Here is an 18,654-nt window from a genome sequence, read left to right as displayed (position 1 = left end):
GGGACACAGAAGCGATCTGGCGACAGGTAACTCGCCAGAATCGCTTCTGTTGTAAAGCCTACAGTTGGCTTTACAAGTTTAAACACTAAAAACTTTTGCTGCCGGGAGTCTGTTTAAACAGCCCCGATGCTGGCGTCGTACACTGTACGTCGTCAGTCACGAAGGGGTTAAACTTGTAAAACTTCAATAAACAGAATTTTCCAACAAAAAATACATACAGTAAATTTCATTTAATACACATTTGAATTAAACCATGTTTGTAGCTCTGTCTCGTGTCCAGCTGTAAGATTTGTTACTAACATAAAACAATGTTTCAATAAAAACCAAAATGTCATGTTTTGAAAAAAAGAAAAACCTTCAGGAGGATATGTTATTAAGCAAAGTTAGAAAGCGATGTCAAGAGCCTGAATACTTTTGCAAGTATTGTAAATTGAAATATGAAAATGAAATATTAAACAGTATAATAATATATGGTATATTTAATCATATCAAATTATAATATATTTTGTATAAACCAACATATATTCCTTATTGTGTAACAAAACAGAACACTTATTAACAACTACTGCACTTTTTATCTGTGGGGGAAAAAGCAGCAAAGGCAGAACTGCTAATTAGATCTAGCTATTAGCACAATTTGTGACTTTGCTGTCAATTGCAGGGAACAGTGAGGTAAAATGTACTTTTCCTCAGTTTAAATATACCAAAGTGAAAAACATCTACATAAAGTGTAAAATATATGCTGTTTCACAGGCCATATTATACATAACAGGCTGCCTATTAGTAACTACTGTACACATTGGTTAACAATTTCAGATTGTCTTTATGTATTTTTTTGTATCTGCTGTATTTTTTACTATCAGCTTCAGTCTGTTTTTATCTTAGCCCTCAACTTCCAACCACGAGAGACTTACTAAAAGGGAGCCAACTTTTCCCTTGATGCTGAAAATTCTAACCAGAGCCATGAGGACATATTTTGCCTTACATAATCTACTAATGCCATGACCTCTGCCAAGCCAGGCCATAACCAGCCGAGAAACTATAAGCAACAGTTGTCTCATAGGCTGAATGCAAATTCAAAGAAAATCCATCAAGAATGATGTGCCCCATAACAAAAAATATGGTGTTGGCAAAAACTTGTGAGCTGCACAACCTCGTATGTCTTTTGGAATCTCAAGACATCGTTAGACTAGTTTTAGAATGACCCCTCCTGTAGCAATTTGAAGCCAAGGTGGGTGCCTCATCCTTCCCCTTGTATTTTACTAATGTAAAATAAATATATACACGCAAATCCAGAAATTAGAAAGACAAATACACCTATATAATGGCCACAGCAAAGGAAGAAATGTCTCATCAAAATATGTTAGACAGATAGCTAGACACAGACAGTTTACACCTTTAAATCAACACAGCAGTTTCTTGCATTATATATAGCCGACGGCTATAATTTTACACAACGGTATCCACTGAAAAACTACCCTGAAACTGATCTTTCAGAGTTATGTAATGTAGGAGATCAAGCTAGTTCTGTGCTATACAAGAAATGTGAATCATACAGGATAGTCCACTAAACCAGAAAATGTTGTGCAGACTACATTTTCATCCACTGTATTACACATTATGGAACCTTCAGAATTTAATGGCATTCCCATTCCCCTGCACCAACAATATTAGGGATTTTATTAACCTCATATAGAAAGGAAGAACAGAGAATGTTAGCACACACAATGACATTACAGTCTGCTACTGACTGCCAGAGAGATGCAGATCCCAGGGGTATTCATGTTCCTGAGGAAAACACTTCCATCTAGGAAATAACATTTCCACCTATCTCTAGAACTGGATTCTGCACATAATTCAGTATCAGAGGGCACCCGAGGGTGGAAAACTGTATAATAGAACAATACAAATCATTTGGAATCCAGCAAAAAACAAATTCTCTTGTATTTTTATGCATTCTTTCACATCACTGTATTGTCCCCAGGCTAAACTGCTACCATGTTTTTTTCACAAGGAAGTGCTTAAAAGATTTGCAGCTGTATTTTACAGAATTGAAGTAAGTCCGTCATTATAAAACTGTATAAAATCCAACCACCCCATGAGGTGACATTACACATCCTCTACTTATCAAATTTCTCCTCCAGATTGCAGGCATTCTAGATTCATCTCTACAGATTTATTGCAAGTCCGAGCCTTAGCAAGAATCTCTAGTGTTCCTAATACTACAAACTACAATGTTGTTGCCTCAGTTGGCTGCCGAGGCACTGGCTTGTAATGTTGGATGTGATGAGGAGCTATTCTGCCAAATCTCCCATATATGTAAACTTAGTTCAGGGGGGCTCTGAAGGTGAGCTGACGATGGGAACTGATGAAAGCAGATAATGTACCGGTGCCCTATAGTGCCTGTCTTTCCATTGCAAATATTCGCTTTTATCAAATGTAGCTATGACAAGCTTTAAAGGGCTGTCATACTGCTGTCTAGCTAAAACTAGCAGAATTGTTAACCAGTATTACAAATGTCTGGTAGTCGAAAAGGTTGTAAAACACTACAAGGACCTGTTGACATGGATACTTGCTCTTTGCCTTACATAAAGTCTAAAACAATCCTGAACTTTCATTTATGCCTTAAATTCACTAGAGTGTGTATGATGTAGAAATTAATTTACAGTGGCTGTTTTCTAAATTATCCTCTATTCTACCCACGAAACTGGTAAAGAACGAAAATTAGACTGCATGTTTACTTCACAGCTCACTTCACACACTCAGTATTATTTATTAATTTATATAGGGCTATCCTCTCCTCTGGTAATGTAAAATTAATACATATAATAAAAAATGGTAGTACAGAAAATACAATACATAAAATGTTCCAAAGTTTATTGAACAAGAAATAATAGGAGAGAAGGACCTGCTTGTATGTATTTATGATTTTGTTTTCAGTGCTCATAATGTAACAGAAAAAGGTTCCAGGCTATGGGCCCCACAGAAGTGCTGTAGCACTCTTCACAAGCCGTCCATGTTTTCAGTCCAGATGAATATACTCTTACATGAATTTCTAAAGGTGCTTTGATACAACACAGTACCTTATGGATTTACTATAAACTTGTAGTCATTGTGTTATTTATATTTCATCCTATTTACTAATAGGGTTATTCACAAAAACGTGAAGAGTTTGGAGAAGGCAGGAGAAGTGAACAATCTAGGACAACATAGCTAAACTGGAAAGTGAGCCGAATTGGAGAATTTTTCAAAATCAGCTATTTTGGCCTAGATTGTTCACTTCTCCTTCCTTCTTCAAACTCTTCATCCTTTTGTGAATAACCCTGTAAATGTTTGGCATGTGACAATGTTACAGACCATGGCCTGCTATCCATTGCATACAAGGTTTAATAATATAATTTAAAAAAATCAGCACTAAAGATATATTTTCTAATGACCATCTGCACATCTGATTTCTGCATCTTTTTTATTACATTTCCAGGCCTGTTTAATTGTGCAGACGAGTAATGTTAAAGTAATTATAAAATGGCTTCAGGTATAATGGTCAGTAAGCCATACCAATCTATATGAAGTGGAAAAATATAACAATGAACCAAGACCAACACTACTAAGGCAGTGGTCTAACCTGAGAGGGTCAGGGGAAAAGAATGACAAAAGAAAGAGGGAAAAGGAAAATAGAAGCAGTCATTCCTCCCAAGCTTTGGTGGTCCAGCAAAGAATAACAGAACCCAGGTCTTTTCAAAATTCTCTTGGGTGTTGTGATGTAACATGTAAGTTTATCGTTAACCATCACCCAGTTTAGTTTGTGTTTGACAGCTAAAAAGCAGCTAAAATATTTGAGCTCATTTGATAAATTGGGCAGGTCAAGATCAAGTTTGAGAAATAGAGTACTCTCCATAGACTTGGGTATTATGGCCTAGTTCATTAAGAAGATGATATTGTAAATTCTGATCCAGAATTTATGGACCTTGGAGCATTGCCACCATATTCGATACAAAGACCCCAATTGGCAACAACCCAGTAAGCATAGTGGAGAAGCTTGCAGAATAAACTTAAAGAGCCTTCTAGTGACCAACTACCATCGTATAAGGGTTTTAGATTTAAATATATTTAAGAAGTGTTTATGGGTCATTGTATTATCGAACACTGCATACTGTAAGCTATATGAATAGCAATTTGCATGTAAAATAGTCTGGTAAGGTTTTAAAACAGTCTCTGAAATAAACAAAAAGTGTTTTTATAAATAAAGTAGATGCAAATCCTGAGGGCCCATTCACATTTCCCAGTTAAGGTGCCCTGTGAAAACATTAACTTTACTGCAACGAACCATACACAAATAAAGTGGATTAAAAGGCATCAGGGAGGGTTCAGGCTGGGTGCTGGCTGTTATGGCAGGTCCTAAGTACCAAGCTGACAATGTTACTAGAGGGATCGGTAGTTTTCTGCTGCCTACAATGCAGGTGTGTGTGCACTTCTGACCTCTGCACTCTAAGTTACATACTACTGATCCCTGCACTCTATTATTTACTCTTCACCTTTGCACTCTGCTTTACTTACTCCTGACCCCTGCACTCTATGTTACATACTCTGAACTCTGGGTTACTTACTACGGACCCCAGAACTCTTCAGAACCTTCCTTACTTTTTAATGGGGCTTTGCTAGGTTATCTTAAAGAAAAAAAGGGTGTTGTATGCTGGTCATCTTTGATTTCTTCCATGTTGTTTAGGAAGATCCCCACAGCTCCAGAATTGCCTGCCTCTGGTCTAGATTATGTATTATACAGCACAGCATACATAATGCAACATTTCTGACTACTAAATGTAGACATATAGCGTGTCTGCTCCATCACTAATATTACTTCATGGCTTGTGGAGTCATAGCAGCACTTATGGCTTCAGGCACTTAGCAGCTGAGAGCCACAAGTATGTACAATTGACAGTTTAATATCAAATGACATACAAGTCCCACTGCCACACCGCAAACACTTTTCTACTGTTATAATAGTGCATGAAACCTTGTTAACTTCCCCATAGTATACAATGTTATTAACAGATCATGTTGACATTTTTTCACCTAAGCTTCACTAAAATGTACATATTTTTGGTTAAAATTGGAAAAAAATTGAAAAATGGGTCATGTTATTATCTATCAGACATACACAAGTTATTGTTATAATATTGTTATTACAGGTTTATACACCAATGCGCACATGATAAAAGAAATGAATGCTCAACAAACCTAAGAATAAAGCTCAATGGATAAGTAACATGTATTGGATACAGTAACCATACTATGTCCTCAATTATCTACAAACACTCAGCGATCACTCTCCTTCCTGACAGCTGTCAAGGGAGGCTGAGTGAGCATTGCGGGGATCAGAGCTCAGCCTCCTGTGACAACGTGGGCTGTCTCCGCCGACACACCACTCTGCCGGACTGTGACAGGAGGCTGACAGGAGGCTGTGAAAGGGTTTAAAAAATGGTAAGGTGCCTATTGTTGCTAGGGAAATTCAGCCTCTAGAATTGTCCTACTGACCAGTGTTTCTAGTACAAAAAGTGATGGAAAATCTAAGTTGTTACAACAACGGGGAAATCTTCCTATATTGACACCGGTTCAAGTGGCAACTTTCTAATAGTGGATGTTACTACTCCTTGGAGAGATTTCTAGTGTCAATTTTATTGGGAAGAAAGTGAAGGGAACTATCCCTGTTCGGACACAGGGAGCAAAAAAAAGACAAGGTCTCAATCATTCCCCATTTTATCTAAAAAATAATAATTTTTGACTTTACGCATCTTTAAGACACACTAAAAAATAAAACTCTAGCAGAGCATGTGAGGAATCCTGGGAGTTCCAGTACAGAAATCTCACCAAAAGGGTTATTAGAATCTATGGACTAATTCAGTTGACCAGCATTAACAAGTATTATCTGTCAAGTTTTTATTGTGAACTGTACAGGGGGACAGAGTGGGATGGGAAATCCAAAATTTTACATTTGTCAGCAGAACAGAAATAGAGGGGAAATCTGCCAGTGGGAATATTTGTTCACGTGGTAATTAAGAAGAGATTTTGGAGATTTTTACTCTCATTTCCAGTTCTGTCTCTGGGACAGGAACTGAAAGGAAATCTCTCCAAAACAGACAGCAAAAAAAAAAAAAAAAAAAAAAAAAAACCCTTTCCTGCTCTATCTGAAATTAAAAAAAAAAAACAAACAAAAAAAAGCTTTAGATTGATTTCAAAAACTAAAATCAGTTTTAGGTGAACCAGCCTTTTAAATATGTTACCCTAACTGATCACAAGTAATCAGGCATTTGTACACAATACCCCATTACTCCAGTATTTGGTACATATCAATAAACCTGTAGTAACCTATAAGCAACAACTTTATTTTTATTATATTATGGGAACTGGATAAAGGAAACCTTAACAGTACCTTCTAATGTCTTTATTCAACCTCAAATACTATGTAACTATGTAACTATGTAACCTTGGTGACTCACTGTCACCTTGGAACTGAGTAGCTTATGTTACACATTCTGTTCATTATCCCTGCTTTAAATATTCCACTTATCTTGTTTGTATGTGTCAATTTAAATATACACAATGTGTTGCGACTGCAGTGAAATTTTCTCCGTAACACTTTGTTGTTAATTTTCCCAGGGATAGACAGAAAAAAACATAATTTAACAGCATGTCAAAATGAAATAACTGCAACACCAATAGAATGACAGTAAAATAAATTTAAATTTAGACCACTGTCACAAGTGGCTGCTTGGCTCTGTGAAGATGTTAGGTTGCTATGGCATTTTCCATAGCAACTTTGTCTCTTATCGCATTAGAAAAAATTGCCTATGTGTTCTAAAAACCTGTTAAGAAAAAGGGATTACATCAATCCTCCTATGTAATGATCCCACATAAAACCATATCAGCCTGAAAACATAACAAAATGTAATCTATATAATAGCATTGGCGATGTGGAATTAGAACACTGGTTTCATCTGCCTTCCCATTCTCAATGTAATGGAAAATGATCTGACTTACACCGCTATTCTACACAATTGCTTCATTGCAAGAGTCATTTTTGTAATATGGGAAATGAGTTCAGCATATCTTATAGGCTGCCTTAACACACATATCTGCACACTGGCTTTATGCTGACATCTAATTGCTTTCCAACTTTCTTTTATCCAATCTATTGGAAGCCATTCTGGAGCTGTAATACACTTGGTAAGGTCTTGCAAAGTGATATTAATAACACACTGATGTTCATAAAGAAATCAAATTGGAAGCCCATGCAAAGGCATGCAATATAATAATCTTTGTTAATAATTCTGCAGGGGTTCATAAAAAAATTACCATGTTTCCTAGCAAGGAATCTTTGATGTGGCTGGCAACCAAAATGAAATGGGTTCATCATGTTAATAAAATGAAAACACACACACACACCTCTTACCTTTATCATTCTTCCATAATGGTCCTGAGATATAGCTTGTATCTAAAAGAAGCAAACCGCCCAATCCAAATGTCACTTTTCAAAGATGAACTGAAGAAGCTGGGTGTTTTGTGCAACATAGAGCTGTAATGGACCTTATTTATCAATTAATAAGGACCTTATTTATCAATTAATACGAAGTACTGTTCTTTGTCCCACATCAACCAATCTAATCCAAACACACACTCCAAATTCACAGCTGAAGAATGGAAATTTGAATTTGTTTGGTTACCACAAGACAAAGCAAACAGCTCTCCATACTTTGATAAATCAAATAGTCTGCCTTATAAAGTATTGATTGGCAGAGGAGCCAGCTTGCATCTGTTGCTTGAATGATATGCAATTCTTTTAACACCTAAGTAGTCCCCTTTGTGGTACCCCCTTCAGGGGACAAGTATCCCAGTGATGATGGCTATTGATTCAAAGATTTCAAATGCACTTCAAAATTCTACTTTTTATTTCACCCCTGTTAGAATGGATTATGGATAGGTCATAATCTTAACACATATGCATTTTGCTTCTGTCCTGTAACAAAAGGCACAGTGGTATTGTTCTCACCTGTATCATCTACTTTAGTTTTCTTGCTGGGAACATCACTGCTGTCATCATCATCTGACATCTCCATCTCCTCCTCTCTCCGGATACCCATGAGCTGTTCACTGTGCGCATTCCGGAGCTCCTACAAAAGATAACAAAATACAGGCACCACTAATAAAACACATTGTACTTAGTTAACATATGCATCGCTTTGTTTTGTTGTGATCCACCCGAACTCCCAGTCTTCATTTACTGGCAGTGTGAAAATTGAAAACTGCGGCACTCAGCTATGACCTAGGAAAAATACCAAGGTGGCAAGACTTGTACAGAAATAATAAGTAATACAACAAGCAATCATACACTTGTTTTTAAGATACATAAAAAGTTGAAAGTGAACAGGTACCTTTTATCCGCACATAAGCCCTGTTACGTTTACACACTGACCTTTGATAATTGCTCTCTACCCTGAGAGCAACTCGCCTAATGTGTTCCACCAAACTTTTATATTCATCGAAGGCAGACATCTTGTGTGTCTAGCTCCTGCAGACTGTGAAAGACTAGTGGCATCCTTGAGTTTGATTATTAAGTAGCATTCTTTCAAAGATGTGCTCGATTTAGAAGATAGCACAATGGTGTAGGAAGAAGTCACATTGATCAGAAGAAGGGATTGGATCTGCTTTACCCTCTGCATTTTAGTTTTCTAGTTGGCTCTGTGACATTTCAGTTTTCTAGATGCTGTCACCCAGGTATCAGAGGAACTCACATTCTGAGTGTTTCTGTGGTTAAAGCCATCAGCACAGAAGACAAGTAGTTGCAACCATGGGAAGTATAGTGTTGGTAAAGGTGGACTGCTCAGTATGGAAGTGCTGTCTACAATGGCCCTGCATCCAAACCTGTGTTATTTTCTGCTTCCCTAAGGTTGCTGCCTTTTGCAGGCAGCAACAGGTACAGTTAAGATATTCAAAACTGTTAGGCTTCCCAAAAGCATAGATAATCCCATAACTGTCAAATCAGAATCTGGTGATTAAATATTAAAGGTAAAAATACCAGTCATTTTGTCTGCCATATCCTGCCCAAACTATATATTTCTGAAAAGCCAGTGTAAGTTTGAGATTATAAAATGTTTACATTCATGCAGTTAGCAATGTACAGAAATACACCTGCAACTCTTTCTCGCTTGAAATATTATGCACATTTGACAAAAATGCAATGTCAACAAATTTGGTTTCACTACCAGTGCAGCAGCTGCCAACGCTCCTGATCCAGTTGTGCACTGTATGAAGAGAATGCAATTACACAATTTATATTAAACTGCCTGTGAACTGGAGCTCCTTCACTACACAAATATTAACCCCTTCATGACTGAGGCCTTTTTTTCATTCGCTTCTGTTGTAAAGCCGACAGTCGGCTCTACAAGTTTAAACAGAGTCCTGGTGGCAAAAGTCACCGGGAGTCTGTTTAAACAGCCCCGATGCTCGCGACGTACACTGTACGTCGTCAGTCACGAAGGGGTTAATTGTGTAAAATTTTTTTTTTTTTAACGCACCATAGCTTTATATAGATTCAGAAAGGCACATGAACTGTAGTGCAAGGAAACCTGTCTAAACAGTAATGCAAAAGGGCAGAGATAATGTAGTATGTTCTCCCTGTAAGGTGCAGGAAAAAAAAGAAAGTTGATACCATCTCATTTGGTCCTAATAATGCTGCCAGGTTTAATGTAGGAATGCAGCATGCAGCTTTTCACCTTGTTGACATCTAATTTCTCTACTGACAAAGGGCTCATTCCCAGGGGAGACTTGCAGTTTGGCATCTTTTAAGTCATGTGAGGAGAATACACAATACACTCCACATATAGCTTTCATTATGTGACAAATGCCACAGCAATTCCCATGAAAAATGTAGAAGGTTCTCCCACAGGGGCTTCTCTTGTTCATCGGTACACATTTCAAGAGAAGGCTGTAATGAATGTTCAAAGGCCTATTAAAACAGCATCTCGAGCCACAGTGGTTTGCAGGCCTAATCTATCTTGTATAAAATGTAGCAGACATTAGTTTACCTAGTACACTCAGTGCTATCTGATCACAGGATCAGTTCTACAACATAGTAATAGTTAGCGGAAGAATGGTGAGTCCAGCCACTGACATAAGGTAGCTGTTTTAAAGTGTTTTCCCACTTCTGCAGTCAAATTTGAGAAAACCCCTCTATTTGTTTGTTATGTGTTCCCATTCACACAGCATACCTTAAAAAAAAAAAAGAAAGAAAAAAAATTCTTACCTTTTAGATGGGTCTTTGTAGAGGACTTTGCATGCTTCTCTCAATATCCAAGTGACAGGAATCTCTGTCTGTCCCCGTAGAAAGACTAGGGACAGACTGAGCTTCTCCTTATTAACATACAATACTTCTAGATCTTTCGCCCTTTGTTAGGACAGAATGTGTTCAAATCTAACTTACAACTGATAAAGAGATCTGCCAGCACAGTACAGACAGGGTTAGTTATGATAACATTAACCTGCTCAGCCTTTGTTGCAATCCAGAGCAAAACTCAGTACAAAGAACAACTTTGCTACAGAATGGAGCATGTGTTGTGCAAGCAGCAAGTTATGCTACGCAAATGAGAAACATATAACACACATAAAATAGGTGTTATCCCAATTTGGCTGTAAAAGTCAAATACACTTTAGGAAACAGGCGATTTTGAACGGGATGTCCATTTGTGTAAGGAAGATTGTTTGTGCGATAAATCAAAGTGACTTTGTAGTGGCAGCAAAGTGACTGAGTAGAAGGCACTTCAGCCTTACAGCACTGGGGGTTTGAATCTCGGTCAGGGCACTATCACTATGGAGTTTGCAAAGAGGAATAGATGACCTTTAACTACCTCCCGGCCAGCCGCTGTGAATACACGGCCTGCCGGGAGCTTCTTGGATGTAACTGGGCGTGTATACACGCGCGGCGTTCCGACGTGACCCCGTCTTTTATATTTTACCAAAAAAGTGGGTAATATTAGTTGTTTTATAGCATAATGTAAAAAAAAACTTTTTTTTCTCAAAATTTTCAGTAATTTCTCCTGAATATAGTAAAAAATAAAACCCGCAGTGGTGATTAAATACCACCAAAAGAAAGCTCTATCTGTCCCCAAAAAATGGTATAAAATTCATTTCAGTACAGCGTTGCGTGACGGAATAAATGTCAGTCAAAGTACCGCAGCGCTGAACACTGAAAAATGGCCTGGCCAGGTAGGGGATCTAAACACCTGGTCTTCAAGCGGTTAAGGAAAAGTATATAGAACAGGGATGCCAAACTGCTGGCCCTTTTTGTGTCCCTAAAGTGAGACACAAACTGTAACAATTTTATCCAGTACAAGCTTGTGGCCCACTATAAAATGAATGGCAGTGAGAGCTTGGAATGGTTCTTAAGCTGGCCAATCGTTAGGCGTTTTTTCTTATGTAGACTAAACAGTGTGGATAGGGGAATCTTCTCTGCTGGGCTATTGTATTCTGACAGCCAGTGAACAGTGACTGCAGCTGATTGGCTCACCTAGTTCGAGAAAAAACAATCAAAAATTGACTTCTATTGGATCAAAAGGTAGTGACAGGACAACCCACAACTCGAATTTCAGGTGATCACTGCTGACTCGGCCAAAATTCCAGCATTTGTATGGCCAGCTTTCGGCTGACTGACTGCTGGAAGACTGACCTATTCTTACTCAAATCCCACTGCAACATAACCTTTAAGATAACGGAATGGGTAGCATAAGTGCTGATACGCTGTTCCCTTTCCTATGTTGCGAAATAAACTCGCAATTTGTCACAGAAATTTTTAACATAAATGTTTGTGATTTTTTTAAATACTTGCTATATTTTGATAACCCTCTATATGACCCTGTTGTTGCAAGAGTAACTGGAACCTGTCTATGACAGGCCATGCATATCTGCTGCATATCTACTTTAACAAATTCTGCAAACTTCGTGAAGGAGAATATAGAGCAGATTGAAATGGTATTAGACAACACTACTACCCAAAGTGCCCTTATAAGTATACTATTTAATTGCAGGGATGTTTGACACTTTTGTCCCTTTTACATTTTTTTCTCAATCAAGGCAAAATTGTATGTGTGACCTTTAAAAGTGTCACATGTGGGCCCCCCCCCAAAAAAAAAGGTTTGTTAACACTGATTTAAAAGTGGTTAACCATTCAAAGTCACTTGTATATGTGTCAACTAGGTTTCTCACCTACACGTGGTGAGGGGTTGCAGGATTTGTGTCTGCCATGGAGAAAACATATGTTTTTGTTTTCTCAGATCTTACTAAGGTTTGGGTCTTGGAGGCCAGAGGCTTTGATTGGCATAAAGCCTCCATTGCTAGGTATATGCCATACCTGTTAGCCAGACCTCACTAATCAGTCTTCAGGCCTTTATATATCTGTGCTGACTGTTGCTAAAGGCTCTCTCTTTCACTCCCTCTGCCGTGAGAGCGTACTTCTGTGTGGAAAGGCTAACTGCTGAAAGAACACTAAAAGGTACTAGACGTGACTGTTTATTTTAGAGAAGCAACTAGGGGACACCCTGTTAGTCAGGAAGTGACATAAGTTTAGTGGCTCAGATTACCAGATGTTTTATGTATTGGACTTGCTGTACAAAGCCCTGTTACATTGAACTGTGTTTGTTTAATGCCTTGCTGAATAATTGTACAAAACAAACCTGCTTGGGCTGTTCCTGGGTCCCTCTCGCTCTGTTCTCTAAGGGTTACTGAGCTTTGTCTAGTATTATTTTGCTTTCATGCAACTATTTTTTTGCATGGAAGGAACAGAACTTTAACGGCAAAGTGAACAATCACAACTAATCAGAATTCACTTGACTGAAGTCCACTAAGTAAAACAGATTCTGATTTGTTGTTAATATTTCTGCCCTTTGCACTTAACTCATTGCACATTTTCCATCGCTACTGAATAAACTTGTTCATCTGATTAATTAATTCCCACAGAGTTATGTTTATAGTATATTGCTATAGAATCTAAAAATAAAATGAGGGTGGGGCTTTCATATAAAGATACACACATGTGAGACTGGATACAAGTCTAAGTCCAAACTAAAGGGGAATATAAATACTTAAGACGGTATTATCAACAAATTATGGAAATTCCAAAGAGTGTGTGTAACTTACCTGCACATACATTATATACTACAGTGCATGAAAACACATCAAAAGTGAGATTGTGCTTGCATATAAATGTTTGTTTTCATTCTCCTCTTCCTATAACTGCCAATTTTTTTAAAGGTTTCCAGGTACACTTTGATTTGAGTAGGAACTATACAATTGCTTCCGACATACAGAATAATTAAATATGCTCAGGATTTGGCACCATGGAAACCTGGCAGATAATATTATTCTAAAGGGAACCAAAAAACAATTATTGTGAAGTTATCATTCAATCTACAGTTTTAAATACTGATACCCTCTTCTACACTAGAAGCTGCTCATGAATACAAGGTAAATAAAATTTGTTCAGCTTAATGAGCAATCCTTTCCTGGCTCCACTCTGTTCTACTGCCATGTTGACTGCAGATTTCTTTAATAAATGGCAGTAGATAATTATATTTTTCTAGTTGCCTGGCTTTATTATACTCATTCTATATACAGTATTTGTTGTGTGTAACACTACACACCTAGCATGCCTCAAGCTTAGCCTATGATAGCCCTAAGTTTAGTCATAAAAAGAGGATATTTTCTAAGTTATTAGATTGCTGTGAGAACTAAGAGTTCACAAAGGAGTTATATTGGAGCCATAATCACAAGAAGCATGTCACAACATAGGCTACTCAATGTTGTAACAAACTGCTCTGGGGGCCCCATACTAAGGCTTGGAAGAAAAATAAGTAGCATGGCTTTAAATGACTGTCTCAAACACCAAACCCACAGAAGATCCTTTTGGCTTTTTTATTTATAAACTCCACCATCAAGGCAAATTTTGTAGTAAGCTCTCTACCTTGCTTGCAAACTTACCTTTGCAGTTATTTGATTAAGGTACCTAAAGTATATTTACATTATAGCTGTTAAATATTTTTACTGCAGTGCAATGAGCCACACTGCCACTAGATACCATAGTAATCTTCTAGACAGCTGGGACTATATGTTCTTAGGAGATAAGAATGCATGTCAAGTATAGCTTTTGACTGGCAAACAACTAATGTCGAGCACATAAGACAGTGATACACATAGAATGTTTGTGAGTAAGAGTATCAGAGAAAGCCAAGAAAATGAGACAAGGAGAGAAGAAGCTTTAAAAGGACAACTGTTTTGCAGGTCCTAGAAATAATAGATAGTAAAAGCAGTGGTAAAGGAAAACGTATTGTTTTGTTCTTTAAAATGCTTACTATTGCTATGTGATTGAAACTCCTGAAAGACTTGTGGGATAAAGCATACCTGTGGCAAGTTTAACAAGAAAAAAACCATGTTCTGTAGAAACCTTACTGCAACAATATCAAAACACTGTACTTACCCGCTAAAACACAGGCTCATAGAAAAAGCAATTTCTGAACAAGAAATGGAAACTGGGTGACCATAATAATAAGTAAAACGTATACCAAAATATAGTTAAACATATCAATGTGAAGGGTAATAATAACATGCAGGCACAGACATATGCAGATGACACTCTACAGAAAAATAGTGGTATAATATGTGTAACTTACATTTAAAGGTGCAGCCTCAACATAGTGAATCAATTCAAACATTGTTCCAATTAAGGAGTGAAGCCAGTCCTTTGAGAATTGTAATTACAATTATAATCATTATTATTATCACAAGCCTTCTATGACTGGGTACATGATTCTATTTTAATAACAAGATCCAGAAACTATATGAAGTTGGTTTGTTTATGAATCAAATTAGTGGGAAGGTAAATAGCAAACAACAACAGTTTATAAAGCTTTGTTTCAATATGACAAAGAAACCCCCCAAAACATGGGTTCTGAACTGGAGACACAATTGTCTGAGACCCATGGAAGACATATCACCCAACGGAGCTCTTAAAAATGCTTTCTGAATTTGTGGTAAGTGGGACTTAGAAGAGCATTTAACATTTTCCAATTGCATCATTTTTATTGATACATATGTATTAGTCTAAAGAACTCAAAAATATATGGATATATATACATACCAGCTACATTATAGTAAAGTTTTTGAAGGAAATATTTGTTAAAAACATACGAGACTGCATCTTTGCTAATCTGCATATGTCACTATCATTAAAACACAAGCATTCAAACCCACGCAGTCAGTGAAAGGCTTTATGATGGTCTCACAAACCTGATTTGTTGCCTGGAGAAGTTAATCTATCTTCGAGCCACCTACTAGTATACAATTAACATTTATTTTATGGTCATGTGCAGAGCATCTTAAATGCCTTAACCCACCTTTCTTTCCTACTGAACCAAGCACACCAACACTCATTTCAAACAAACTCACTTTCTTTGCGATGAGAGTGATGGATATAATTGAAGAAAGGCACCCACCTCACAATGCTTCCGCCAAATGTCAATATTCTTGCGCTGAGCTTTCGAGAAATGGTCCCATGCTTTTTGTCTGGTGGAAGCGTTGAAAACGGCCACAATCTGCTCAACTTCAGTGAACAGGGAAGTCAAACAAGACAAGCAATTTATGTTGTGGTCATTCCAGAGAAAGCAAAACAAAGACACATGTGAGCCCTATGGATCATGCCAAGACACATCACCCATAGCCACTCAGCCATGTGTCTTCAGTACTTACATGTATAATTGTTGCAACTGTCTCCTTCAAGCGTGGAATACTTTCATTTACATACACTTAAACACTTCACACTACAATCTGTTAAACAGTGATTAGCTACAGAAGGAAGTCTCATTAATCAGAGTAAAGTGCAGTGACATCCATTTAATCATTATTTTTCAGACTACAAAATTGATAGGTCTTACAAATCACAGTGTTTCAGTGTGCTTAAAGCTCTTATGCATGATCTCCAATGATCAATTTCTATTTAATTTCTTGACAACCAAATACATCCAAGTAGTGTCACTGACCACACCTTAAACTCAAATTACTACTGAGTGTGTACATTATTATTATACAGGATTTATATAGTGCCAATAGTTTGCACAGCGCTTTACAAGCACAAGGGGCGAAGGGGGTTCTTCACAGTAAGATCAGTTAGGGTCTGGAACTCACTGCCACAGGCGGTGATTTCAGCAAATAATGTGGAATTGTTCAAGAAACTTTTGGACGATTTCTTAAGGGACCGTAATATACAGGGGTACAGGTACTCCTAGAATGAGATCCTAATAGGTTGGACTTGATGGACTAATGTCTTTATTCAACCTCAAATACTATGTAACAATATAAGGATCTGGTGGTATGAAAATGGCATCAAAAGCAGTGGCTTGCTGCAATTAAAATTCAAGTGATAAAAGCAAAAAAGGTTATGTCTTGACTTTGAGAGTTACAAAAACATACCTTCTAAAATTATACTTACACCTGTTCTTACCCTGCACATTACAAAGAACTGAGATGAGGATTACTACTGCTTGAGCTATCTCACTACTTGTGTGTTTAATTTCTAGTAAATCATTTCAATAAAAAAAATGCTGTTGCTTTTGTGCTTCTGTGTGTGGAGAAAAAAACCCCTAAAAAATGTCCAGCATGTACTGTTAAAATATAGTCGATGTGAAACAAATTCTCTTTTGACATTGCCTTGTAAGACTTGTAGTTCTCAAAAACCGGGCAAAATGTGGACTACTGACCACATAAGCAGCTATACAGTTACAGTATATCTGATATACACTCAGTAAACATATGTCTCTTGTGGTCTTGGACAGCTGAGCGATGACCTACATGATAACAGTCATGTATGTTAACTCTCACAAGGGCTCTAGGCAAAGAACAGCTGCACAGAGCAGACGGCAAAAGTCCTTGGTACACAGAACAGGTTTCTCATTAACCAAGGCACACGTACAACCATTTTTCGGAATGGGAATGGTATTTAAACTTTCCAATGTTTTAACATTAGGTGCTCAACTGAATAGACAATTAGCAATTTCCACCCTGGTAGAGGCCTAATGAATCTCGAGTTAACATTTATGAAGGACTATGTGTTAGCCAGGCAGCTGTTTTATCAATTGCAGCACCCATCAGACAGGCTGCCATAGGTGCACAATATGTTAATCATATATTGCTACACTCTGAAGCCATTCTCTGGGAAACTGCAAGCAGTAAAGCATCATGTAATGGGCACAAAATGATAATTTGCTTCTCTCATAGGACACATTTAAGAGGCTGCATAACATAACAGCTTTTTTCAAAAATGAATATTAAAACAAGTAAATTTGGGGGCAAGCACAGGATTTAGCAGAATTTCCAAAATGAAGACTGCAACAGTAAGCCTGCAGGAAAATATATCATGTCAAATATATATGTCATTGTAACCCCACCAAAACACTATTCAACACACACCTGGAAGTGTCAAGTTTTAAATTATCTCCCGAATAAAAAGTGAATATGCATCTTTTTATACAGGTTGCTTTTAGTTTTATTCTGTGGAGTTAGCAACAGGATCACTTGATCTGGTTTATTATTGTTTGTTTTTTGTAGTTATTAACCATTTAATTAAAAAATTGATTTTTAACTAAAGATTTTATTGTACGGATTGCCAACGTTTATTAGATACACAATATATTATTGATTTTAGTAAAAAAATCATTCTGCCTCGATATATATTACTTATTGTACATTTGTTTTTTTAAAAAGGCCATACGTGGGCTTTTAGATTTTGTTCCTCATATGTTCCCCTAACCTTAGTAGGATCGGTAAGTGACAACAGATCTGCTGAAGTAGTTTACTTCTGCTCTTGAAACATCTCTATAAATTTTGAAAATGCATTTATATAAGTAGAACATAGTATCCAGGATGTATGGGACAGGGATCTACAAATTATTCTCCTACTTTACTATTTGCTTTAAAATCTTCTAATAGCAACAAGTACCAAGAAGGTACAAGCTACTGATAAAGTGCCATAGGACATTAATGGTCATCTTATCCCATTTCCATTAAGTACTAGATGTTATCCTAGTGGTGTGGGGAAATAAAAAGTCACTATTACAAATATTTTGGTCAGGGTCCAATTTGGAGTGCTTCTAAAGGAATGTGATGGAAGATATATATATATATTTCAAATGATCTGAATTATAATAATGACATTCCAGGGAGAATCAAAAGCAAACTCTCAACCTACCATCTAGGCAGCTACAAATTGCTGGTGTACCATGGTCATCATCTACTGCATTGGACAATATTAGCTACTGAAGCTAGCAAGTCTGTAGCTAGCCTCCAATGTTGCTAATAGTCAATTGCTCTGCGCATGAGCTACAAACTGCTTTTGCTTTCTGCAATGCTGACCTTTTATGGACTGCAGTTTATTCTCTCCTAGCAAAAAAATGGCTATGGAGAGTGATTCTGTAGCTGCTAGAAATCACTGCTACAATAGTGCTCGTGTGACATGAGATTTAGACTTATAGTAAGAAATATTTTAACTGCATATTGCATAGATTGGGAATCAGTATATATATATATGTATATATATATATATATATATTTTTTTTTTTT

At 37.2% G+C, this 18,654-nt stretch overlaps 1 protein-coding gene across 1 annotated transcript in view; it reads right to left on the bottom strand.

The window, feature by feature from the left end:
• ENOX1 (ecto-NOX disulfide-thiol exchanger 1) overlaps positions 1 to 18,654 on the bottom strand; it is a 367,040-nt gene that overhangs the window by 59,125 nt on the left and 289,261 nt on the right. The window contains exons 11-12 of the mRNA XM_018556618.1: positions 15,537 to 15,643; positions 8,048 to 8,168 (exon numbers count right to left, since the gene is read on the bottom strand). Coding sequence (XP_018412120.1) covers positions 8,048 to 8,168; positions 15,537 to 15,643 — 228 coding nt within the window. The remainder of the gene's footprint in view (positions 1 to 8,047; positions 8,169 to 15,536; positions 15,644 to 18,654) is intronic.

This window comes from Nanorana parkeri, unplaced genomic scaffold (assembly GCF_000935625.1).
Source record: "Nanorana parkeri isolate BGI_ZX_2015 unplaced genomic scaffold, ASM93562v1 scaffold243, whole genome shotgun sequence".
NCBI lineage: Eukaryota > Metazoa > Chordata > Amphibia > Anura > Dicroglossidae > Nanorana > Nanorana parkeri.
Note: the sequence above shows the minus strand (reverse complement) of the source record. Positions and strands in the feature narration are given on the sequence as shown.